The sequence below is a fragment of the Haplochromis burtoni genome, unplaced genomic scaffold (assembly GCF_018398535.1).
Source record: "Haplochromis burtoni strain Fernald_Lab_line unplaced genomic scaffold, NCSU_Asbu1 Contig_55, whole genome shotgun sequence".
Classification (NCBI taxonomy): Eukaryota; Metazoa; Chordata; class Actinopteri; order Cichliformes; family Cichlidae; genus Haplochromis; species Haplochromis burtoni.
In genome coordinates, this window is record NW_024582416.1 from 860,418 (window position 1) to 887,165 (window position 26,748).

Consider the following 26,748-nt stretch of genomic DNA (forward strand, 5'->3'; position numbering starts at 1 on the left):
GATGGGATGGAAGGAAGAAGAGAAGCAAAGAGTGATTCACAGGCAGAGCCTATTTCTCACAGTTTTTGTTGCCTTATGGTTGCAAGCACTGTCACCAATCTTTGCATTTTGTTATTCTCTCATGACACTTGTTTAATCAGCTACCATCTCTCCTATGGACTTTTTAATGTCTACAGTCTCAGATCAGCACAACCCTGCCCTCCAGCACCATCAGCAGCAGGAGCAGCAGAAACCCCTCAACAGCAACATTGTACCCATCAGGTAAAACATAGGCTACGTTTGCTTTGCCTTGTCGCCACCTCACAACAGTGATATAGTATGATGCGATCCCATATTAGATTCTTGATGAATGTGTGTTGCTGTTATTCAGCCTGGTTCAATGTGCCCCTTTTTAACTTTGAGCACCCACCCCTTTAAACGTCTCTGCACGGCCCTGGTGTTAAGAGTGAAATATTAGAGCCGAGTCATGTTCCGCTATCAGTGTTACAACAGATGCATTAATAACTTCAAATTACAGCAGCTTGAGGCGGGGTCACTTTAAATGCTGTCTATTTGGCCATTTTACTTGAGTAATTCAAAAAGAAATGTATTTAATAAACTGACTGTAGTGTAGTTTAACATAACTTCACAATATTTCTACCATTGTTGGAGTACAGTCTTCTTACCTCATTATTAAGGAGGTCTCTGCAGGATATTTGAAATTAGTCATTCATGACGTTATTTTGGTCCACAGTCATTTTTAGCACGCTTTCTAAGCCGTTTAAGAGCCTCTCCTAAATCACGCCCAACCAGAACCGTACACCTTGTATCCTTGTTGTTCCATCAGCCACTGAACCAGCCTCATGACGTATTCATGCCATGGTGATTTGTCACAAACTGTAAATTCCAGTAACTCTTAGGTAATAAAAGAGCACAGCAGGCTTCCTGTTACTCTAGCACCGTTGTCCGTGCACAGTTACTTGAATGATCGGCTGTGCGCTGTATCATTAAAAACTCTCAGTGAAACTCTGCAATGGCCAAAGTGCTAGAAGAGTCTTGCAGCGTCCTTTTTTCCCCTGGTGCTGTTAAAGCAACAGTATGGAATTTTTAAGGAGGAAATGTCAGATTGCTTCACCTCATATTTTCTTGCTGGACCTGTTCTGGTGTGACCAATAACCTTTTATTGTGTCTAATATCGGCCAACTCCAGCTAGAGTTTTGCATTTTAAGTCGGTTCAGAGTTTAACACCTTCAGTGTGAAATATTTTCACATCATTATCACTTAGAGGCTCGGTAGCTGTTACACAGCAGGCTTTCCGTCTGCTTTAAGCTGCTGGATTTAATTCCATATTCTCCTCTTGTTTGGCAAATGTCTCAAAAATGAAGGATCTGTCGAGCTATGCATTTAGGGCTACGTGGGGGAAATTAACAAGACGAATGAATTGTGCTTTCGGTGATGCTAAATAATGAGCAAACAAATATTTTCCCATCACGGAGATTAATTGTCGGTGTGCGTGAAGCCTTTTGCCAAGTCTTTCTTCGTGTAGCCGTGGCCCACTTCTGTCAAGTAATTATGTATTCTGAGGAGACACCGTATGCTTCCAACGTCAGGATCATATGACAGCTAATCGGGGACCGTCCATCAAGCCCAGCTCTGGGACTGAGCCTAAGATGAGACGCTTACCTGTCAATGAAACATAAAGGACATGCAAAACTGAAGTGGCACGCTTTGAAGGGCAGCCTGGAAACACTTTCCCAGATGGTTTTCACAGATATACTTTTATTTATAAAACAGTTCCATCAGAATGGAGCATTCACATTCATTGGTATGCTAGCATTAAAGGCATGGTAGAGTTCAGCTGAAAGGGTAAAGCATGGAGTGGTTTGCCTTTTTTTTAGTACAAACATGTACTTAATGTAACGGCAAACGCTCTTTACAAAAATATCAACTGTGTTACTGCAAGATCCTGTTTCGTTTCTGTACAGTGTCAAGTATGTATGAGTATACATAAACGTATCAAAGATAGAAAAGATTATATATACAGGATACATACAAACATTAAAATCATCGGGTTTTAAACATTATTGCAGTTTAAATCGGTCATCTGAGTAAAAACATGGACATCCCAATGCAAGAAATTACAATCTGGAGCGAAACACAACCAAATCCAGTAGCTGCATTTAAAAATGAAGTGATTAACTCTCAAACTGTTCTCTCTCATTTAAGAGTCGACCGAATCTGTAGCCTCGAGTTCAAGCCTTAACCCAAAGAGGATAAAATAAACATAATGAAACCCAGAAATAAATTAAAAACAGCAGTAATAACAATACAACCTGTACAGATATTTCAAATATGTAGGCAAACAGTGTACTCTTAGTGCACAAAATACAGCAAAAAAAGGCGTAGTTGATGCCTCCTATTCTCAGGAAGTCTCACTTGACCGTTGCAGCTCTGTGGGTGCGTCTGTGATCACCTTTTTCTTCTTCAGTGCCTCCTTTCATATTTGTACTAAAGTGAAATTCGTACAACGTTCGGTGTATTAATCGTTTTCTTTTGGTTTCACAGAATCGATACAAAAGCCTGTTGCCTGGCAAGCTTTGCCGAATTACCAGTGTCTGCCTGAGAAACTCAACTCAGCGTCCTGTGGATTTCACCGCCTCTCAACGTTTGGGAGTGACAGACGAGGACATTCTTCGTGAAAAAGGTCAAGAACCGAATAAAAACTGCCAATCAGCAGCAGCTGCGGGGCAAACTTGAATGGAACGCGTCGCACTGATGGTTTGTGGGGAGGAGGCAGAGCCCAGAGAGCTGAGGACGATGCAGACACACATCAGTGCTTGGCAGATTCATTGTAGTCATCATCACTGCGCTTTGCCTCTCTAGGGGAAGAAAGCCACAGTCCCAGCCGACGAGCTGCCATCAGAACACGTCGTTTGCATCTAACCTTGTGTGGGCGAGTGTGAGACTTAAATCTGTAAGGTATTGAAGTTCATGCACAGCTTCGCAGTCATCGCCTCGGTGGCCACTAAAGTAGCCCAGGTACTGTATGCCCCGTCTATGCTGACACCTGAGACGAGGCGCCGGTGGCACCGCTCTCAGCTGGGTCATAGAAACAGTCTTCGTTCACTACTGAGGTCAGACTCTGGACGCTGAACTCTCTCTCCAGCAACGTGTTGAGGTCCATGGCTCCACACGGCAGCGCTGCATCCGTCTGGCTGTCCAGTGACCTGCTCTGCTCCTTCATCTTCAACAGGGCTCCCGGGCTCCTCCTGAAACTGCACGGTTTCCTCTTAACGGCTGTGAAGTGGCCTCGCACTAGTTTGGGTTGCATCTCCGGGGTGTCGCCAACACCCTCGGGCTGAACGCGGGGGGCCGGTGCACCTTCTGATGCAGAATCCTCCGACAGTTTAAGTTGGAGAAACTGAGCTTCAATTGCACTAGTTGGGGAGCTGCTGTCTCCGCTGTCCCTCCTCGTCCCCCCCTCGCTAAAGCCGTCGTCGTCCTCGTCGCTCAAAATGTCAGACTCTTTCACAGAGGTGGAGCGGGGTTGAGAGTTGGAGCAGTGTGTCTGAGACCAGTTCTGCTGGACTGGAAAGATGGGCGAGTCGGAGGACACGCGGGCTGGAGGAGCCCCAGACAAACTGTAGGTTCCACTGCTCAGGCTTCCCTCGTCAGAGTCTGGCCCGAGCTTCGGAGCCTCGCCCTGGGTGGAGAGCTCTGCAGGCGGCTGCTTGCACAACCAGGAAGCTCTGGAGGAACCTAGAAACAAAGGTGGGGATGGAAATTCCACTGTTATCTGAGCTGAACACTTGCAGCATAAGCAGCCGAGTGCCAGCTGAGTGTTAGGCGGCCAAATGACTTCAAATTCCAGTCGACAAGAATAATTTTTATGAAGAGATGTTTTTACAGGAAACCTTCCCAGGAAGACGTGCCTGGTACTAAAAATGAGTGTGGAGTGTTTCATACAACCTAAACTGGATGAAAGAACGCTTCAGAAACCCACCTAGCCTGGCGGAGGAAGGCAGGGTGCTCCTCAGAGGAGCCAGGTGCTCCTTACAGCTCCTCTCCAGCGTGCCCTCGCCCTTCATGTTCCTCCTCACGTTCTCCCTGAGGATGGAGCGGATCACCTTGATGATGCTGACCTTGCTCTCAGGCACACTGAGGAGAAGAAACCAGAGGTATCGCAGTAACGTGAGAACGGGGCATGCTCAGTTTGATTTCACAAGCTAAATATAGATTAAGATTTGCGAAGGGTTCGTTGTGTCCCCGGCGAAATTACTGATGTAATTTATTAGGACTGATCCCGATTTCATAGTATGTAATGAGAATCACCGATTTAGTCACAGGCTCTCTCGCTACAGTTCCCATGTAGACTGTTTGTATGAAATGCTAGAATAACAGCAGACGGGGGCATGGGAGGAAAGCAAACGGCCTAATGGGTCTTTTTGGGGGGCAGAGAAGAAGTAGCTTTATTTGATTATCTAACATTATGGATAAAATGTTCTATTAATAGAAAACTTAATTAACCATTTCCAGCCGATAGACTATATTCTTTAAGAATTCTGGGTCATTATTAATGTGACAGTCGTGTGAAATATGTGACGGCTCCTAAAAACCAGAGTTTATCCAAACATCTTTGGACGAGAGGCCGACATTCAATGTGATCTACAAACTGCTCATTGCAAACATCATGACAGTTTGTATCGACTAAACTAGTCTGCAGAGTTTTCCTTTGTGTTGACGACCTGTCAAAATATTTTACTGCTCGTATTTCTTTTGCTGTCTGACTTCGTTTTCGCACCATGTCACGATGCTCCCAGTGTAGCATTAACTTAAAATCGGTGCGTTTTTAGAAAGCTGTGATTTCACCTAAACGCTGAATCTCTGACCTGCTGCACAGCTGGAAGACGGTCTCTGGTCTCCCCTCCACTTCAGACCTGGAGTGAATCAGCTCCCAGATATAGCTGCTCTGCGTACCTGTTCCTAGGAGAGCCGGGAAATAAATGAGAGGCCTTTAATCATGCGGTGCGTGTATGGTTTATGGTTTCAGAGGGAGATAAGAGGGGTGGAAGCTGAATAGAAACGTGGGTGTGTGGGTAATGCGAATGGGCTGAGGGAAATATGAAAGGAGAGAGATTTAGTGGATGTACTTTGTGAGTGATTTGTTGGGGATAATTTGGAAGCGTGTCGGCCTCTTACCTGCAGTATTTCCCAATCTGACCTGCAGAGCCGAGAGCGGGATGAGCCAGCGGAACTTGAAGGGGTCCGAATCTCCGTGAGAGAGCGCCGAACGAGGGTTGGCCTGGCATTACAAGAAAAAACAAAAATGGGGTAAGAGAGAAAATGTAACGTTTCACACCAAACGCACTCGATGTGGGAACGTGACACAAACATACCATTTTTTTCTTCAGCTTGTTGTTTTCCCTGCAGACCAATATCACTGCTTTCTTGAACACTGGTGAGAGAGCGCGAGAGAACACATGAGCGTCTTGGATTTGACTGTGCATGCCTCTTGGGGAAAGCCGACTGAGGGAGCGCAACCACAGAAGCATTTTAAATGCCAGCTTGAAGCCTTAAAGCATATATCAGCGTTACAGCTATGGATATTAAAATTCTGTTCCTGCACACTATTCTGTGCAGCAAACCCAATACAGCTGGTTTATATCGATTCACTTTCTCTACTGCAAACACCCACGAGTGACAATTAAGGGAAACTGTGAAAAATGAAAAGGGCTGACTCACCGAACACGGTCATTTCGGGGTCTTTTCTCATGCGGCCCAGCGACGGATGAGGGTTGAGCCAGACCACAGAGGAATGCATGAGAAACTCTCCCATAGAGATCTCTGTGACCTGAGAGAGGCGTAAGGGACGGCAGACAGTTTAGGAGAGAGTCGAGGCAGGCGCTGAGCTTTTTACGGCTCAGGCTAAGCGTGTCTGTGAATGGAGTTGCACTGCACACTCGGGTTTGTGCACAGGCTCAAAGCTCAGGCAAATTTAAAAACACTGAAAGCATACGTGAACATAGAAAACATGATTTGGCTTTGAGTAAATATTCCATCAATTTATAAATGTATTCAGACCCTAGAGGCGTGCACATCACCTAAACTGCTGCGCTCTGATGTACTGATGGAACATCACCAAAAATACCACCAAAAATACACTAATTCACCTCTTTATCATGGCCAGTCTGCTCGGCAACAAGCTGATCGAACACGGAGCCGTAATCCTCGTAGATCTTCTGCATCTCGTTGATGTGGCTGGCCACCTTCTCCATGGCTTTCAGGGCCTCTGCAGACACAACAGAGTGTTAACAGGACCGAGTCGTGACCCTGTGGGTGACTGTGTTCACCCTGTACTGGAAAAATGCCAAAGGTTATCACTTAGTGTTTCCACGTGCGACTAACGTGACACCGAAATGCCGAGTGTCAGCACGGCCTGTTCATAGCACAGCGCTTGATTGCGCGCAGCCTTCCTACCGGTGAGGTGGTAGTGTTCCTCGCTGTCGCCGTCGGTAAGGGAGACCAGCTCCCTCAGCAGCAAGGGGTACTTGAGCACCCTCTGCACTGGTTTAATCAGGTAGGACTCCAGGGTGGAAGAGTGCTGCTTGGTGGGGTTCCTGGCATCGAGGAATTCTTTGAAGGTCTGATCCGTCTTGGCTAAAGGAAAGAAACACTCAGACTTAATCTGGATCTTTTTAAGCCGTCTGTTCTCTTTGCTTCTGGTCTATGTTTCGGACCGTGGCTACGTTATTAAGCTCTAACCTACTAAAGCAAATGTGGGTCAGTGCAGAATCGCGGTGCAATAATGCGTCTCCAGCAGGGGGGAGTGTGGGCTTCTCCACCTGCTACGACCACTGTGGTATCAAAGTGTAAATGTTTGATGCTGTAACATTAAATCTGGTAAAACACCAAGTTGGGGCCGCATGGTTAACGTGAAACAGCAGGTATAAGACAGAGCAGGCCTTCGGTAAAGGTGCTGACATTTTCCCCGAGCGCTATGCTTCCACAGCGTTACCGGGGGGGGGCCATTAAAGTATTAATTATAGCACTGCCAGCCACAGACGTGCAGCCACGTCGACGCCTCGCAGAGTAATTGGCAGGCAATTAACGAGTCGACAAATAAACAGAAACTAAGGCAACCCGGGCCCCATGGCGTGGCAGAAGAGGAGGGGGGATGAAGATGACAGAGATGAGTATGTAATTACTTAAAGGACTCACAACAGCCGCAGATTTCTGCGATGTGTTGTGGATCAGCTGCTCGTGACCAGAGTGCGCTGGGTGTTCTCGGTTTTGCTGAGCCAACTAGAAACTCGCTCGGCGTCACTTATGTTCTACTCGGCTGTTTTATCCGTACTAAGCAAATATTATGCTTCCTGCTCAAATATCAGTTTGCAGTCGTCAATTGTGAGCAGCACAACCCGTCATTTAAAGCTTTGGCTAAAAGAGCGGGTGCACAAACCCGGTGAATATCTGGCATCTATTTCCCTTACTCAAACACTTGGAACCATTTTGTGTCAAGCTAGCACCGCCCGCATGCTGAAGCACTCAGGAATAATCACTACGCCAAAATCAGACGCTTATGGGGGAAAAGTGGAAAAATTTTACCTAATTCATCTACATATCTGAACAATTGGTTAAAAAAAATAATCTGCATCTTCAAAAAATAACAGGAGGCTTTACCTCTGCAGCAAAACATCTTTTTATAGCCTGCTTTTAAGCATATCATTAACATAATTTACAAGATCAAATCATTTTGACTGTTCCTAAAACGCTTTCAAGTGTTGCTGGTTAACCATCCTCAAGGTACTTTTTAGTGATTTTGTCCCATCTAATCCTATTAAAGATCAGCCCTGCTGCTTCCTTCGAGGAATATCCCACACAGCCCCCCCCCCGTCAGCTAAGAAGCCAATCTGCTTACACTCCTCTCTCTCTACTGGGCATTCATCCCAAATAGTGGCGGAAAGGCCAACATCTGAGGAGGCATAAATCAACTTTAAAATTTCTCCAGCGTCACATGCTGTGGGAGAAGCGAGAGTTATTGTCACGGTCACACATCTGCTGTTAGAGGACAAGGTTATCCAAAGCCAGAGTATTTATATGTGCATGTATTTGTTTAAACATCATCTGTTTGAGGAGAAAAGGGCGATAATGCTTTGAAAGTGTCGATCACAAACTGAAAGGTGGAGAGCCGTGTGCTCCTTCGTGCGTGGTGCTGGAGATGGAGCGGGACTGGTGCTAAACTGGAGAGGCATCGCTCACCTCGCTTTCACCCACCGTCTCACTCTGGGACATTTACTTTCATACATAATTGATTTGCTTCCCAAAAGAGAAGACCGAACCTTCAGCCGTGAGCGGCCGAGCTTCCTCTGACGCAACACAGGAGCACGGAAGCTAAATTTAGCGGAGGTGGATTAGTTTGTTTTTGCATGCTGTTTCTCGTTACTATGCAGAATATTAAGATGTGTGTTGTACCTCTCTCTAGGACCTTTTGGACCTTGATGTGGTTGGCACAGAAGCCGCTGTAGAGCTTGAAGTGATCGGCGTAGTAGAGGAATGAACCCCCGAGGGAAAACAGCAGCTTCTGTGAAGAGATGGGGGGGAAAAACACCAGTGTGAACACAGAGCACGAGAGAGGATTGGAGGGTGTGAACATGTGAAGTCACGACTGAATCACCGTGCCCTCCCTTCAAAATGCCCCCTCTGTCCTCTTCCTCTCACCCAGCCTCTTCAGTACACTGGCTTTCAGCAGCTCACAATCCGACCAGTGAACCGCCGCCGCGATCGATAGACCTCACACCTCCTCACACTGAGGCCATAAATCAGCCGATGACGCTTCTGTTGCACCACCTCAATTATTTAAAACCCAACACCTGAAAGATCCCTCTTTTCTCTGTAGCCTGTGTGGATTCGGGACTGAATCTTTAGATATTTAACAAACAGCGTGACGTTTCTCTACCTAACGGAGTAACGGAATACACGTACCAGTGTTATGCATTTAAAATACAAAATATGAGTAACTGTATTCTGTTACAGTTACCGTTTAAAAAGGTTCAGAATACAGTTACTTTGTTGAAATAAATGGACTACAGTGTGGTCTTTTCCTGTTTCATGTTAGGCTATGTCCTCCCTATTTTTGGTATTTGGTGGAAACCCAAACAAAACGCGCATTAAGAGGCTCTAATGTCTGTGTCTCAATCTCGCAGCCCATGTCACCTCTACTACACCCCACATAATGACGGGAAATTAAGTAATGGAAAGTATTCAGAATACGTTACAAATACATTTTGGGGCATGTAATCTGTAGTGGAATACATTTTAAAAGTAACCCTCCCAACACTGCTTACCTTGAACTGCGAGGGGGTCTCCAGGGTGCTAAAGTCAGGTGACGAGGCAATTCTCTCCTCCAAGGTCTGCAGGAAGACCCTCTGGAAGTCCAGCATCTCAGGCAGGCTGCCAAACAGACTCTCCATCTTTGAGGAGGCAAAAGGGAAGTAGAACAATAGTTAGAAAGAGGAGGAGAAGGAAGCGACGCAGGTGAGGACGTATGAAAGAACATCAGAGGGTGAGAGAGTGTGTGGCAACGAGGAAAAACAGACAGGATAGCTTGTAATTCATAGCAGACGGACCGGCACCCCAGAGTGTTATAACAGCTCCACTGTGATGGCTCCATCTCTGACAGAGGCACTTAGGGACAAGCTACAGCCGCGCACAAATAAAGCACATAAATGGACACAGTAAACTTCAGCTGTGTAACAAGCGCTATCTGACACATCCAGCCAGGGTCGCCACTTCCTTTCATTAAAAGCTCGCGTGCCCTTGTCTGTCCTGTTTCCGGTCACATTCCGGTGTCCAATAATGGCCTCTTAATTTGCCCCGATGCTTAGAGGCCCATCAGCTGGTGTGTCTTGGTAATACTTGGGAGAGATGTGCTACGTTTGAGGTCACAGAGCTGGAAAGTTGCGTGCTACAGCAACGATATATGCTGTTGAGTTGTTAAACGGAGAAAAACAGTCCTTCCTTAATGAAGAGTACGTGCAGTGCACAGCCGTGCCGTGGCATATTAAGCTGAGGTGGGTTGGCTCTTAAGCCGCCCTTTATTGGTGTGGCCCTCTGAGACGCCGGAAGGTCGGCGGACGAGAATGTTAATTTGTCCTCCAGGCAGTTGGAGCAGTAATGAGGGAGATTTGGCCCGGCAGAGTTCATCGATGGATAATAAAAGCTCCACATATTAGGTGTCCAACAGAGTTAGCATACGTAAGTTTTCTTAGGGTGGCAAAAATCAAACCACAATCAGGTGGTTACAGATGGTTACAATGATTCAAATGCAGTAAGTATACATGTTTTTCATATAAATATAGTCTATAACTTAATTACTTTCTGTAGCCCACATAATTAAACACTTTAGTTACATAAAACGTGAGTTTTGATTTTATGTACTGTATAGTCTGTATAATAAATAAGTCTAAAATCCAGAAAGCTACACAACATGGTGCGGTTCATCTACAAACACACATCTAATTTAAGTTTCACTGTTTTGACCGTGGCTCAGGGGTTTGGGAATCGCACCTGTAACCGGAAGGTTGCCGGTTCAATCCCTGGGCTCTCTGTCCTGGTCGTTGTTGGATTAACCCTCTGAGGTCCAAAATATAACCGGACATTTTTGATAGCGTAGTGGTTTGACTACACACCTTTGGAGCGGAGGATCACAAGTTCGATTCCCACCTGGGGTGTCTGTATCCAGTAAGGGTCCAAAGGCTAGACCCCCCCTAGATTAGGCTGAGTGAGGAAGTAGGTATGATATAAATGCCACGGCAAGGGGGAGCCAGGACGCCAGGTCAGGGGAGAGATCACCCCCACCCGATCGGGGTGGGGTGATAGGAGAAGGATAGTTGAGTGCGATAGGAGGATAGATAATTCTCCACCTACCTCATCCAGTGTGAGGAAGGTTTCTTTCTGTAGAGGTTGCAAGTAGATCTCAAACAAACAGGTCAGGTCCTGAAACAGAAGTGGTCAGCACTTAACCTTTGAACCTCTTATCAGATCACCACCACAGCCCCTAATCCCCCCACTCCTTGCGGGGACTGTTGTACTCATTAAGTTGATATATGGGCTTTCACCTCCTCCCCTCCCCTAGTTGCATGGTGAAGATGCCTAAATCAGGCCACACTTTGAAGACAATCCTCTCCCTCAATTACAGGCTGAAGAGGAGGCGTGTGGGGGGAGGAGACTAAATGAAAAATGGTAGGTGGGGTAAAAAAAGGTTATAAAGTGACTGGCCAGACAGGCTGAGCGACTACTCAAGTTACAGCTAACAAATTCTTCTGAATGCTTGTTTTATGCTCCTGATCTCTTGTTCATCATCTATTAAAGTAACCTTACATTAAAAAAAAACAATTTACAATAAGGACACAGCTTTCTAAATCATGATGTGAAGTTTAATATTAGAAATTCTTTGCTGGTCTCACCTTCACGTAGGACTTCTCCGTGTCCACCAGCTCCTGGATGACCTTGCGTAACCTCTCTGTGGCCGTCATATGCTTGGGGCAAGGTCTGAGCAGGGCAGCGTCTCCCGTAGGGCTCGAGCCCAAATCCCCTCCTTGCCTCACCGAGGGTTCCCCGCCGTGATCCATCAGACCCCCGCTGCCCGAGCCTGACCCTTCCTGGAAGGAGTGGTAGAGAGTGCACACTGTGTCCACGCTCTGTAGGGGGCGACAGAGAGAGAAGGTGGTGTATGTAGGTTAGGCAGGATTATTATAGTCAGCTGCATAAAATAAGAAGATATTGCACTGTATGATGACACGCACGGGCCTGAACACAAACTCTCATGGATCCATTTAAAGATCCCTCATTTAACCATCCACAGCTAATGACTGCAGCCCCAAAGCTGTGTAAAATAACCACGTGGATTACTCCACCCTGCACTTGGTCAACGATCCCCCTGGGTACAGTAAGAGTGTTACTGAGATTTAGTTATGTACTCTGTGCTAATTGGCTTTGCATCAAAGACTTTACAGAATTAGCAACTGGATATCCCAGCAGATAGCATTACAGCACATTTCATTATTCTCCATAATCCATAATAGACAGTTATGCAGCTTTGTGTCACGTCGATTACAGACAGTCTGACATGGCAAGAAATCCCAAGTGGTCGTATATTAGTGTGAAATATTTGGTGTTTGATGAAGAGGAAGTCTCAACCTTCCACACATAAATGAGTCATTTCTTCCAGCTTACACCTTTGATGGGTGGAACCCCATGAAGAACTTAGCGTCACAGCATTTACAAAAATATTCTACAGAAGCAGATCGCTCGCATCCCATTTTAGTGGACTGTACCGCCCGGGGTGGGGAACTTAACATCAGCCGTCGGCAGCGCGCTGTGAAGTTTTGCCTGTGGCAGGTAAGACTTTCAGAGCAATCGTGTCAGAAAGTGAACTATTAGGAGCTGCTCTGTTCTACGGAAACAAGAAGCAAAAGGGGAAAAAAACCTCTCTGTTGTTTCCAACTTACACCGTTGTTGCAATGTTTGGGTTGCAGTTAGCAAGCACTGCAATACATGCAAACTATGCTCAAGTAATCAAAATCCTACCTACTCATTTCTTACCTGACAGGCGTGTCAAGCAAAACACTTCAACTGCAGCAAGCTTTGCTGCTATCAATTACCTTTGATGCTTGTGATAAAAATGGCCTCATGATGCCCAGACCCCCTTATTCCAAGTGAATGGCATGATGTAGCATTGTAATCTGTGGCCAGTCACAAAAAATCAGCAGGAGCTGATAAATGCCAGTAATAGCAGGTTCCAGTCCGCTGCACAGCAACACAGCACGGCGGGACAGCCAAGACGCCAAACAAAACAGCTGCTCAGCACTCTCTGCCTCCTCGTGCATGTGCTGCTATTTAAAATATTGCATAAGCAAGCAGTCAGTCGCAGCTCCCTCTCAAAACTGTGCAGTAACAGACGTGGATCGATAAAACCTTCATTTTGTCACTACAGAACCGATACGCTGCCAGGAAGTGTGTGAGAGCTCACCCGAGTCACGCATCTTCTCACACACTGTGTGAGGTACGACCCGTAACCCCCCAGGACCACCTCCGCCCGTTCCCAGGGAGACCGCAGATAATAAAGTCTGCCATTAATAAGCTTGCGACTCATCAGCTAGCTCATTATAACATGGTCACTCCAGAGACGGCCCTCCAATACTCCAGCAAAGAGTGTGTGTGTGTGTGTGTGTGTGTGTGTGTGTGCGCGCGCGCGTGCGTGCAACGACTGAAAAAGAGAGAAGAAAAAGGGAAGGGGGAAAAATTCCTCTCCATGCCCTTTATGTATGTCTGGGCTAAGCCTCTTTCAAGTGATCCACCTCCCACTGTAGCTCCACTCTGGAGGTCTTTGAATGTGGGCTGATAATTATGAGGGGACTTGAAGTCTCCCTGTGCTCTGATGTAGGGACTAATGTTCCTAGTGGAGAGCACAAGATGCACTCATGCTGCAGACATACCTGTATAAATGTTTGCAGTGAGAACCACAGCAACGCAGCAGTAATGCTGCTCACAAATAGCATTTTTCTTTAGCTAAAGCTAGCATCATGTCATATTGAGCATGTTTGAGGTGACAGGAAACATTTAATGCGACTGTGCGCGTGTCATTTAGCATTTAAACGCTTTCAAATCTGAAGCGATTCAAAGAAACACGAGGATATTGGAACATAAGTAGAGCTGTTGACACAGGCTATCCCTTTAAAGATCATAAAATCCACCTCCAGCACTGATGCTGCTGCCACACACACACAGCACCAGTCAGCCTTCATTCACTGATACACGCTTTGGGAGAACTCCATAATGCACCATGGAGGCAGACGGTGGGGGGGCTGCCTGAAGGAAACACAAAGGTTGAAGGATATCAGCAGGACATATTCATCAAACAGCCCGCTAGTATCTCCAGACAGGAGAGAGCATCCTTGTGCAGACAGATAACTGTGTTTTATTTCAGCTCTGGCACCCGAAGGTGAGGTTTGCCCAGGTCTTTAGAGACCTCCATTCAAGTGCCGACTTGATTCTTGTTACACACCCACACACACAAATGAGATGATGGAGGAGCCGGGTGAGGTGGGGGGAGGAGGGGAAAACACTTTCAGCTCTCACACAGGTCGCTTAGTAAGATTTTCATCAACGCTAATGACGGACGGAGCGTGATGAGAGAAGGAAAGCTGGTGGGTGGACGCCACGCAGTCATGACTCAGGAAATGCATTCGCCTCACAACAATCCCACCGACACAGTCTGACAGCTAGCCCAAATAACCAATTAAGAGCTGAGGACGTGAACCAGCAGAGGCGGGAGAAAAGCCCGGGAGCGCCACGGAAAACAAGCGGATCTGACAGCGCTGCTGTGAATTCCTGATCAGGTTTTCTTGCTGACAGGTGTCAGCCGGGGATAGTGTTTCGACTTCTGCTCAAACCAATTTGGAGAAGAATTCTTCTTATTTTGTTTGTGATGCATTTCCAGCTGCATTTCTTTTTATTTCCGCTCGTCTGCCAGCTGTCCGTTTCCTAGATCCCCGAAATCAAAGCCAGAGATTTTAATTCCAACGTCAAGTCAAATAAAAACACTTTACTGTCAATCCAAACATCCCAAACACAACAATCAAGCACAACCTACACCTAGCTTCCTTCTCCAGCGAAGCCAGACTACATCTGTTTAAATGTTTAATCCTGATGGCTCTAAAATCTCCTACTGAAGCTCATATTTTAAGGTTTAAACATCCACTACCTCTCCCAGTCTGCGAGTCACCATGACGAGCAGTCTGTAGAGCAGCCTCCACGCTGCCGTGGCCTGCTGTTGGGTCCTGCGGGCGAGCGAGCAGCTCTTCCTGCGTAGCCGGCCTCCTCTGGACATTGGCATAACAGCTCGGAGAGAGTGAGCTCTGAAGTTTACTTGACCTGCCTCGATTCTTTTTTTAATTCCCTCTGATGATCAGTCAAATACCCTCATCAACTTTCCTCCTCCTCCTTCTTCTTCTTCTGTGGTTTCTCTTTAGCTCCCCGTTGCCCGTCTCTCCATCAGGCCCAAGTCAGAACCCTCAGACTTCAGTGCACCTCAGCCTCTGGGGCGGAGTGGCCACTGGTCTGTGAGCGTAGGCAGAGAAAAAGTGCTTGCTGCCTGCTTGTTTTGCATATCAGTCCGTAGCGGACGGTCTGGCCACTTGGCCTGTGGGGGAATTTCTCCTCCAGGAGCTATTACTCTCTGTCGCCGCGTATCAGCGTTGCTCTTCCGATGTCTCTACCGCCACAGACTGCCATCCATCCTACTTCCTTTTGTCCGTTTGCCTCCAGATATGCCTCCTTCTTCTTCCTCCGCTTCTTCCTCTCCTGTTCGGCTCCAGGTGACCTCGCTGGTGTGATTTCCAGAGAGCTGAATTGAGAGGCTGGGGGCTGTATCTGGGTCCAGTCTCTCAATAGCGACAGTACAATGCAGACTGTTCTGGCTTGTTACCTCTACACACACAGGAATGGCTGACTCAAAACTGGGAGGCTCTGAGCGGGTGGGGGTAACAGTGCAGGAATGTTAACTATGGCCTCGTACAAGAATAAAACATGACATGCATCGCTCGCTCGCGGGCTACTACATGTGGACAGAAATAAACAGATGCTGGATGGTTTTAACAACAAACTATAATGGAACCATTTTTCTCACCTCACTCGGGTAAATAAATGTAAGGGATTACAATTAGGAAGGTTAGTTACTTGTCCTATAGCTTCCTGCTACTGTTCTTTTACTTCTACTTGCACTGCAGCTTCCTGCCTGGTTGTAAAATGCTGTGTAAATGCAGTATAGACGTGTAAGACACCAAACTGCATCTAACACTGCAGACCTGCGTTTCAAGTTCTGCCAGTAGGTGTGTGGAATCACAATCAGTTCTCAGGTCCTCGATGATTTTGTAGTAAACGTGACATGAACATCTCATTTTGACTCATGGTGGCGGCGCACAGCGGGAGGGGAGCGGTGGAGGAGAAAGGGAACGGCATCTGACAACAGTTCGCAGCCTGATGCAAACCAAGGCTGTGGCGCTTCCTCTTTCGCAACTTAACCCCCGGCTGTTGCCCATTGGGCAAGTTTGTCTGCAAACACACCAAACTTCCCAGTTTTTTTAAGCAGGCAATCATCATCAGCTAGAGCAGAGCTTCTAGATACAGCTAATCACCTGCTTTCCGTCCTCGTCTTATATATTTGCACCAGACTCAGTGAATGCATAATAACAGACGTCTTCCTGCCAAGTCCAGATTTGAGCAGGAGCATCCTCGGCTTTGGCATATCGGGACTAAACTTTACAAACTGCACCAAACGAGATTAAGTTCTGTTTAAATTTGGACTCCTCTCACCCCGCGGTCATCCGTCTACGTCCTCAGTCTCCTTAAAGAGACAGTGTTTTCAGTTCGTGTGCACATCCACATGCACGTACAATATTTTTATATTGAGTAAGCTAGTAAAGCATGCCGCTGCATAATTAAGTCTCACTTATTTTCTCCAAGTCTGGGCAAAAACACTTGGAGAAAACAAAAGAAAAAGAAAACACAGCTGAGCTCTGTCAGAGTGGGAGGATGCAAGATAAACACTAAACAGCATCTCTATCTCCCTTTTAATGCTCCGATGGAGTCATTATGTACAGAGCTCAGTCTGCCTTGCAGATGAAACGTTGCTCAAATCAAAGGAGAAGCCTCGCGCTTTACCGGCGGAGGAGCCCCATCTTTGCAGGAATAAACAAACAAATGCGGGGCGAGAGGAGATAAGGAGGAGGGCATGAAAAACAGGCGTGTCCCCGGGGCTGGCGTCAAGCATCCTTCAAAAGAAACAGCCTTATCATGACACCGTGAGGCCGAGAAAGAGAGCGCGTGAGAAAGAGCGGAGGCCTGTGGCCGGTGGGCAGGCCGGTGATTCATTTGCCGTGTTAGTGGGCTATAGTGCCACCATGCCATCTTCTTTTCAAAGCTCAATAAAAGAAGACGCGCACTCATAAATCAAACAGAGCAGAGGGGAGGAGAGAGAAATATGAGCGGGGAGGGCCGGCCCCGTCGCGCTCCGCTCGAGCCCATTTACGCCTTTTATTATTCATCCTAAACAAATATTATTCCGCCAAGTCTCCGAGGACTTTGAGAGAGGAGTGTGTTTTAATAATGAAGCCAGCATCACATTAAAATACCCGTTCTGCTCAGCCCCCGAGGCTATTCACATGCACTCCACTGCATTAAAGCCAGAAGACAAAGTAATGCCACGACTCTATGCTGTTCCCTCTCAAAGGGATGCCCACAACTGAATAAAAGGTTAAGTGGCGATGCTTGTTGCTGATGTTAAACACCTCTCGATGACAAATAATTCACAGTAATGGCAAACGTCGTTCTCTAGACCGCATCCGACCCAGAAAAGACTGTGTGAATCAGAAGCAAAGGATCCACGATACAGCAACAAAGACAGCAACTACTTATTAACAAGTACACTGCAAGTACATTCCCAACATAGCATTAACGCTGGGAAGACACTATCCCAGTGTATCCCAACACTATGACTCTTTGCCTTCTTCCACCTGCCGTCACCACGAGCCTAAAACCGAGCTGCAAGCACACGTTGTTTCATTACTGCTAAGAGCCTCTGACAGTAAAACTACTCCATGCTTGCATTTGTTAGATTATTTTTACTGCACACAGAGGGATGTGGGCTGGTTGTGTGAAACTTTGCAGCTTAAAGTGTGAAGAGTCTGTACTACCAGCCATCCCAGCCCCACACAGAAAACCACGAGCCCATCCGCCCACAGTTACCGGCTGTTTGTCTTCCTTGGAGTCTCTCTGGCAGGACAAGCAGGCGGTCAGGTCCTGGACCACGCAGGACAGCTTGTCTTTCAGGAGCCGTCCCAGCCTGAGAAGCGCAGATCCTAAGAACGGGGATTTTTCCTCAGCTTTGCAGCCAAACGGCCAGAACCAGCAGCAGCACATGGCTGCGACTGCGCCCAAGGCCTGAACCAGCGACCGACCCCTCTGAAGCAGCTCAAATAAGATGGTGAGGCAAAGGCATGGCCGGGGATCCTCATCCTTTTCTGCTAATGCCATAGCCATGCTGGGTCATTGTGCATTGGGATCCCCGTTGCTTCCTCCGTCACTCAGTTTTTATCTCCACGTCTGGAAGTTCTTACTGTGGAGTGGACTGAGCAGGGGAAGGCTAGCATTAACTGTGCTGACAGCAGTAAGCCTAGATTATTAGTATGCTCGTGGCCAGATGGCGGCTGATGGGCTTAGTCATAACACACAAGCACTTCCACAAATTACCCACACCTACCCACCCCTCACACACACGTCTGCTCAAGTTTAGAGGGGGGTGACGGTAGCTTCAAGGAAGACAAAATCATCTGTGAAGAAGAAGATACAACCTCACATCTGCAGGCATGTGCCAACGTTTTGAAGTTTGGGATCCATGATAAGCGGGGAGAACTGAAACATCCTCCTCACAAGCTTTTAAAACATATTAAAACACCTCAGACTCGTCCAGCCCGCAGACAGGTGCCAGAGTCCAGAGAGCTGAAGAGTAAAGATGTGAACAAACGGTGCGAGCCTGCTTATTACTCAACTTAATAACATCACTGCCTGAATCAAGCCAAATCTCGCTGCACTGACATCCAGACAGAGCATGGCTCCAGTCATAGCGCTCTTCATAAGTCCATTCAAATGCTCTTAGTGAAATGTCTCGTCTGGACAAATGCAAAGAAGCTTAATATGTCTGTCCGCTGTTTAACCTTTGGTCTAATGCAAAAGATGACTGTCTGCTTTGCTTTGCATTGCATCAAACACAAACCGCAGAATTTATTATGTCATCGTTCATATACACGGACACATATACAATACACCTGAGCTCAAAGCTGCACTGACTGGTCCGTTTCCTTATTGATTATTTTAACCGCAGTTTTCCCAATAAGTGAAAGAAGTCGATTAAACCCTCAGAACAAACTTGGGAAACTTGAATTTAAATGATTTTAATCAATCACTTGCTTGCGGACTGGTGTCATGTGGTGAAACCAGATTACTTCCCACGTCCTTCCATCTGCCTAATGGGATTGCACAGCATTCTATAGATGCTTATGTTCTTGCGCAGCAGCGCGGCGGTTAGCGCCGACGCATCACATGCAGTCCGGGGCCTTTCTGTGTGGAGTTTGGATGTTATCCAGTGGGGTTAGGTCATTCTCTATTGACTGTAGGTGTCAATGGTTTTCTGCGGCAGATTGACTACCTGTCCTGCGAGAGCTGGGATAGGCTCCGCCTCCCCCCTGCAATCGTCTGCAAGCAGAAGAAACTGAACGGACGATGTGCGAGAATCTGCCGATGACCCGCAAGCAGAGAAGTCCCAATCGAGGCTCCGCTCACGTCTTTCAGACCACTTTAGTTCACTTCGTCTGCTGAGTGGCTCAGCTCATTATGGTACAACAACACTGTTAAACCGATTGCAAAGGCGCTCACCATCCAAACGTTTCATTAAATAATAGAAACAATCATTAACTCAACGGTAAACAAAGCCGTTAACTTTGCCTGGTAAGCGTTTCAGCTCACACACACACACACACACACACACACGTAATAAGCACAAATTGGACTGCAATAGACTAATTAATCAAAAACGATCAGTCAGGTTGAGGCAGCTGATCGCATGTGTGACAAGAGGCTTGAAATTGGTCATTCCCTTCCATCAATCTCTATCGACTGTGCGAGCAGCGTGTGCATGCACGTGTGCAGCTCTGTGCTGATGCATGGCCGGTTTTCTACCCGGTGACTCGATTTCTTTCTGCACGCCCTGGAGAACAAACTGATGGCTGCGCGTTGATTAAATCCTTCTGTGCGCAGCAGCAAAAATCTGATTTACCAGCACCGATATCTCACCCTGTATTTTATTTCTTTTTAATTTCCTTCACAGTGGTTGATTCCCACCGATGCAGAGGGGGAGCCCTTTTCTCCTTTTCCGTGGCAATGTGCACACATCCAGTGGCACGAGTGACACGGACACGCACACACTCATAAACCTCCCTCTCTCGCGCACAGCCGCACACCTTCCCATCTTCCATTCGTTCCTTGGGAAAACAGAAACGGCAGGGAGCTGAGCAGCAGTGGTGCAGTGCAGATCCCAGCAACAGGACTGACTCACGTCGCCGGGCAAAGAACAAGAGACGAACAGAGAGGAAACGACAGCAAGAGTCCACCTCCCGGCTGACCTCGGGTCAAACACGTGGCAGCTACGATTAACGTTTTTTACAAACATGTCGCCTGTATCGCCATCAATGATGCCTGCTCCCTTTTTCATTTAGTCTGCATTACATAATGAGCAACTTGCCAAACATGCACTCGCAATCGCAGCAGCGACGACTATACACAGCTTTGAAGGGCATTAAATATTAGCCGAATGATGCAAGAGGAGGTGAACATGCACGAATACGTTTAGGCTTCCAGCCATGGCTGCATCATTAACACACAGCTTTTTGCTGTGACCACACACACTCATTACTGCCCTCAATAAACACCGGCACACAAATCTTCCCGTATTACATTATCACATCACTGAAGCGTAATTCCCAGCGGAACAGGCTCGCGGTTTAATGACTTCAATAAAGTTGGTTTGCATATCAAAAACCTGAGTAGATATTGAGCGACCAATAGGACAGAAATAGGCGCACAATCTGCCATAACTCAGAAGGGACAACTGTTTGGCACATTTACAGATATGAGATATTCCTCTAAAGTGGCCTGAAAGGAAGTGTTGCATTAACTGTAGCGTGCTTAGAACAAAAACAGGACTCTTACGGCTAACGAATGCATGACGAGGAGGGAAAAGTCTGCATGTAACAAGCAGGGTAGCTCTTAATAAAATGGTGCATGTGCACGGTTAAGTGAATGACAGGAGAAGCGTTCTCTTCAGAGGATTTGGCTTTGCCCCCAGGCGTGCTTGTCCTCATGTGCATGTAGACACATGTGAGTGTGTGTTTGTGCAGGAGGCAGTGGGAGTGTGACACAGCCTCCCCTCTCAGTCTGCATGCCGTCTGCGTGACAGTAATAAGCTGTGTTTATACCGGTGGCTACGATTGAGTATCCTAATTATGGAAATGCTGAGGATTGGTGCCAGTCTGGTTTCTGACAGCCCCGCAGCTTCTGCTGAGAGTGGGCACAAACACAGCACAGACAATTTCACTCACACAGACCTGGAAGGAAAGACAGGCACAGAGTGTGGATGTTTACACGTCTTTTTTTCGCACTCGGGCCCCTCCTACCTTGCTGTGCTGAACAGGCCTGTGTGCGCAGTGGGAGCGACCATCCTCCAGTCCTACGTACAGAGATTCGCCATCGCCAGCTGCAGTACAAACATCTGGAAAGAGAGATTGTGGAGAGACAGAGAGTCAGCATGAGTCTATTTGTGTTTGATGGTGTTTTAAGCTCATACCGCCCCTTGAAGCGCATCCTTCTTCTAACCCACAAAGCACAAACAATGCAGACGAGAGTCGGTCTGAAACCACTGTGGGCGACTTTGTCGTGTACACAACTTAAATATGTCTCCAAACTAAAAACAGCAAGGGCATTCAGTTACCCAGAAAAGCAAAAAAGCACACGCCTGGAAATCCTAATTAAAGACTGCGTTATCTCTTTCCTTGCTCGACTGGGAAAAAAAACAACAACTCTGGAGATAAAGTTTGCTGCTAGTCCAGCCTGAAAAATGTCTGCAAATAATATTTGCATCATTACAGCATGACAAACAGATAAACAGTGTTTTGAAAATAATTTTTCAGCCTCCTTCTGGTTAAAATTCAAGGTCTGGAGGACATGCTCTCTAGCAGCTGGCACATGCAAGATTTCTGATTCTCGACCGGGAGGCAGGCCAACGTGTCGGCGGGAAACAAAAGAAAACTTCTGGGCCTCCCATTGAGCCGAACTTGGCATTTTTTAAGCCGGCAATCATCATCAGCCAATGTCTAATAGCTAGGCCGCAATTTCTAAATATATCTAATCATCTGCTGTCGCTTCTCTCGTCTCGTACATTTGCATCAGGCTAAATGAACGCCAGATGACAGACGTCTTCCTTCTAGGAACGCCATGGTGAAATCCTTTTGTAATTCATGTCAGACAAGTGTTAATTCCCCCACTGAGGGCACATACCTCCCTGCCTCCTTATCAGCCTGCCTGGGATCATGTGCCCTCTAGAGACGGAGCGGGAAAACTGCAGGCGCTTTGATGGCACCATTTGCAGTAATGAGGTCTTCAAGTCATTAATCCCTTTGTGTTCAATTACGGCCGCAGTGGAGGAAACGCTAATGAATTATTATCATTAAGATGACACTCAAGACTGTTTTTGTGCAATGAAATGCAATAAAAGCGACACAAAATGATATGCACGTCTTAAAGGAGGTTTTGCTACACAACTTCTTCTTTTGTCTTGCAATGACTGCAGTTTTATTACATATGACTCAAAATAACATCAGCCATACTATTTCTTTATTATGTTCCTTACCTTGAAATCAAGAGCTGGACAACAATCGGATATTTTTCTCTTCCAGCTGGGGATCAGCTGTGCTGACACGGACGCCCTGCTCTGCTCTGACACCTCGTCTGCACCGTGAGACTAAACCAGGCTGACAGCACTCTATACATCCACAGCAGTAATGAGCCCTCTGCGGTCAAAAGCCCCTCCCGGCCCTTCCTCTCCTCCAGAACACACAGAGCTGTGAAACATCATCTAGAGCTTCCCCCCCCTTTCTACTCGTTAACTCGGGGAAGTGGAGCTATTAGCTGAAACGGAAACGTAGTGACGGGGGTGACAGAACTCCCACCGCTTACTGGTAACAACAAGCAACAGCTCACCACTAATAACTCTGAGGTTCAAATAAACAGTAAATTCTAAAGAAGCATGGATTCTCGGATGTCACAACAATAATGCTGCCTAGATGATGGATTACAAAGATAAGAAGCGACTGTAGAAAAAGAGGAAAGAAAAACTGGAACTTTGCGGTTTCTGAGTTCTGCACAATGACACCGAATGTTTTTAGCAGAAGTAACATTTGCACATTCATACTCAGAACTGTGAAAGTGAAACTGTACGTGTCACCCTTCAACTTGTGCCACCATTTGTGTCACATAAGGTTTCAATACCAGCGTCTTTCTATTCTACTGTTAGCTGTTTGCAGTAAGTAAAGCTAATGTCCGATAATGACTCCGTCTACATGAACGTGTGTGTGTTCAACTGTACGTTTGCGTCTGATTAAAGCACCTGAGGACGACTTGGCTCGGTGGTGTTTACTTCGAACTTCCTGGCTGTGTTTAGTGGGAGGAGCCAGATGGTCAGAGGTCACAGGTGGCAGCACGGGGCCCTCCCGCCTCAGGCTCAGGTGCACAGTTTGTTCAGCAAACAGCATTTGGATCAATGCCAGGTCCAGACCGGGGACGCACCGACCATTCAGGACCAGGATCTCATCGCCAGGACGCAGACCTGCTCACACGGGCAAACTCGTTTCAGAAAAGCCACGCCGATCTCAAACGTGACGCTCTTATTGGTCATTTCTAGATCGGCACCTTCATTGAAGGCCAGGCCATCAGGGAGCACTTCGCTGACAAAAACCCTGCTGTTCTTCTGGCTGTCTGCGTATCCTGTTACTGCAAAACCTGCCAGGAGGATTCAACCGGAGGATTACATAAAGGATCACGACATAAACTACAAACACGATTCGCCCAAACGTGCCCGACTCACCGAAGTCGCCGCTGCCGCTCTGCCTGCTCATGTGCAGCGTAAACACATTAGCCGGGACCACCTCCAACTGATCATTGACCTGCGGGGCAATATTAAACAAATCGATACACATTATAGAAAGAGCGGATAAATGAAGTGTTCGTGTGGGATCATGCGTGTTTCCCCTTCTCACCACATCACGGAGGAGCTCTCCGGGAGCCACGTATCGAACCTCCACGTGCTGCCCCGCTCGCCTGTGCAGTCGGAGGCAGTGCGCGCCCGGGTCCAGCTGTTTCACCTGTTTACACAGGAGCCAATAAATGCTTAGCAGACGGCACGCACAAAAATCATCCCACATATTTCCGCACCAGTACTTCGCCACACAGCTGCTGTGTGGCCCGAGGTGGGAATTACTCAGACTTTCCATGTAGTGATGGGAAATTTGCAGTAAACAAAAAAAAATGTTTCGCCTAAGAAATTGCATGCATGTTGTTTTTGCATGTGTGAGCCCATGCATCTGCAGCCATTCAGGGGGGGCTGTGTGAAGTGTGTAATGAATTGGTGTCATTTCAAACCCTCGGGGACATAATGCAATGAAATCTGCTGCAACAGCTGTTTGAGGCCAGATTATCTGACCATTACTGAGGCTGTTCTCGATGGAGCTAAGAAGCTTTGCATATATGAAACATTCAAATGTTTTTTTGCAGTCACAGGAATATTATCGTCTGATTTTTGTCAAATGGCATAATTTCTTTGAAACTCAACCTTGCACGCTGCACAGAGAAGGTCAGCAGCTGCCTGGTCTCTTCTGATGGGAACTTGGACCGTCAGCCCGTCTGGCATGTAGACACACATCAGCGCATCTGCGGCACTGCTGACGCTGTCCCAAAGACCGCCCTCGGGGGGCGACATGGAGTATATACTCGTCAGCACGTCCAGCCTCTGTGTAGGTGCAGAGAGGGGCATGAAGGCAGGATGCAGTGAGAGGTGGGTGAGGACCGTTGGATGGAGCAGAGAGGAAAGAGAATACGGGGGAGAGGGAGGTAAACAAAGAGAGGAGAGAGAGAGGAGACTTTGAGCAACAACACACAAATCAATACAGGTCCATTAGTCTAAATGCTTGGCTGTGGATCAAGCGGCAGAGCAAAGATGTCATACAATTAGCCTTTCAGAAATTCATCTGACATCACAGACGGCAGTTGCTCCATATAATAGTCATCATAATGACCGTGTACAGGATTGGCAAGCGTCGAGTGCCGGGTCTAGACGTCCCGATGATATCGCCGCAGTTCTCCCGGACTTTTTCTTCTAAAACAACCACAGGAGTCATTTGGACTGAGGTGAAGTGCGGGGGGGACAATTTATATCGGAATCACTCAAACTTTCAGGAGGTAATTGTGTGCTGCATTATTTGCGGGATTAAGAGTGAGTGGGGTATTAAGGCGGGGGAGGGTTGGCCTCACAGGCGGCCATTTAGGGGTTTTGGTCGCGACTCGGTGTCTCTGGAGGAAAAACGCCACAGCTGCGATGTGGAGCTGCGGGGCTGTGGGAGACGCCACGGTGCAGCCCGAGACCACAATTATCAGAGCTCTGGATCACGAGCGACGGCTCAGTCGCAGCAAATGTAGTGAAACACGCGGGTGGAAGAAGCCTGTGATTCAGCACTTCTGACACAGACGATACGAAACGTGCTGGTTAAACCCAGACATGAGACCAAGAGGGATAATTGCTTTAGTGAATAGCTTGGGATATAAAGCGCAGTTTCAGATGCATTATGGCATGATAGAATAAAGCGTGGTGTGTGCCTGTGTGAGGCTTTCTGTCTGCTCTGCATGTGTGTGAGCTTTTCAGTCCATTCCAGAGTCGAGCTGCCTGATGAATCACCTCAAGAGGAAAAAGACCTTTTTTTCCTGCCAGACAGAAGGCCTAAAGGGACGAGCTACAGTCTCTGATTCAGAGCATCAGTTTGCTCCACACACACACACACACAGACACACAAACATTTCCACCTTAATGTCCTTTTGACTAGCCAAAAAAAAGGAGCCACCTGTGTTCCTCCTAAAAATGTTTCCGTCTGCATGAAGGAACACAAGGTGCTGCTTCAACGCCCACTTCTGTCTGCAGCTTTATAGATGTCAGGTCACACTCACAACCTGAGGATGGAAAAAAAAAAGGCCGACATGGTTGCGTAAATGTCCCGTTTGTGTCCCGGTGTGACTGCAAAACCAAAAACTCTGTCGTCCCGATCAGAGACAGACTAACACTGAACACTCATTCATGGCCAGAGTGCGTTCTAACGGGCCGACGGTTGCCTGGCCAACGCTCCGTGAGCCGCTACCAGACACGCGCTGCACTTCAACAAGTGCCCTCTGTGGCGAGTGTGCGCGTGCTATTTATGTTTGCGTTCAGCCAGGTCATTCGAGCCAGTGCTTCAACGTTTCCCCTCCAGTGTGGAAATTATTTCGAAGCGAGCGGTCCTCCACCCGAACTTCTAAAGATGGAACAGAGTGGAGTAACGAACGTTTAGTGATGACCGCTGCTGCAGAAGAATAACCATCTCTGTTCCACTTAGCAACATTGTAACACAAATATTACACTAGTTCCTCAAACAGATAGGAAAAGACTGAAAATTGCCAATCAGGTCTATATAAAGCGTATTACTCCTTATTTCCTTAAAGCTCCACCCAGCGATCCCCTCCTTTACAGCGCAATGCCACCAGTTTCCACACTCATAACACTACTGACTGTTTCTTAACCCGAATCTTATAACTGAAGAAGGCAAACACTCGTTTCATTTTACTCTCCCTTTCACCAGCAGACCTCTCAGTCTCCCTAATAAACGAAACATGGCTGCAGCTGACCAGCTGAGTCTTCATCATCTCACGGCTCTGCATCGTTCGCCCTAAGCTCTTCTGGTCAAGTTGCAACAATGTGAAAGTGTCTTTTTCAAATTCATTTCAAAGAGAATGAAAAGAATAAGTGCTGTAATTCCAAAAACATAGCAACTCAACATTCCCTCTTGGTTTGGCGAGAGCATG

The 26,748-nt window shown here is 47.1% G+C and overlaps 1 protein-coding gene and 1 long non-coding RNA gene across 7 annotated transcripts in view; one reads left to right on the top strand and one right to left on the bottom strand.

Moving 5' to 3' along the window:
- Positions 1 to 1,741: 1,741 nt before the first annotated feature.
- tiam2a (TIAM Rac1 associated GEF 2a) overlaps positions 1,742 to 26,748 on the bottom strand; it is a 74,696-nt gene continuing 49,689 nt past the window's right edge. For all 6 annotated transcript variants that reach the window (XM_005922358.3, XM_005922361.3, XM_005922359.3 and 3 more), the window contains 18 exons: positions 24,476 to 24,652; positions 23,904 to 24,008; positions 23,732 to 23,810; positions 23,557 to 23,646; positions 23,255 to 23,473; positions 21,267 to 21,361; positions 11,445 to 11,678; positions 10,906 to 10,974; positions 9,324 to 9,449; positions 8,452 to 8,560; positions 6,457 to 6,636; positions 6,150 to 6,268; positions 5,722 to 5,830; positions 5,376 to 5,434; positions 5,179 to 5,281; positions 4,869 to 4,962; positions 3,983 to 4,137; positions 1,742 to 3,738 (listed from right to left, as the gene is read on the bottom strand). In XM_005922358.3, coding sequence (XP_005922420.1) covers positions 3,035 to 3,738; positions 3,983 to 4,137; positions 4,869 to 4,962; positions 5,179 to 5,281; positions 5,376 to 5,434; positions 5,722 to 5,830; positions 6,150 to 6,268; positions 6,457 to 6,636; positions 8,452 to 8,560; positions 9,324 to 9,449; positions 10,906 to 10,974; positions 11,445 to 11,678; positions 21,267 to 21,361; positions 23,255 to 23,473; positions 23,557 to 23,646; positions 23,732 to 23,810; positions 23,904 to 24,008; positions 24,476 to 24,652 — 2,826 coding nt within the window. In that variant the 3' untranslated portion in view covers positions 1,742 to 3,034. The remainder of the gene's footprint in view (positions 3,739 to 3,982; positions 4,138 to 4,868; positions 4,963 to 5,178; positions 5,282 to 5,375; positions 5,435 to 5,721; positions 5,831 to 6,149; positions 6,269 to 6,456; positions 6,637 to 8,451; positions 8,561 to 9,323; positions 9,450 to 10,905; positions 10,975 to 11,444; positions 11,679 to 21,266; positions 21,362 to 23,254; positions 23,474 to 23,556; positions 23,647 to 23,731; positions 23,811 to 23,903; positions 24,009 to 24,475; positions 24,653 to 26,748) is intronic.
- LOC102310521 lies at positions 4,887 to 8,575 on the top strand. The gene is made up of 3 exons (XR_315801.2): positions 4,887 to 5,004; positions 5,207 to 5,310; positions 8,462 to 8,575. It is a non-coding gene; the product is annotated as an uncharacterized LOC102310521 (long non-coding RNA).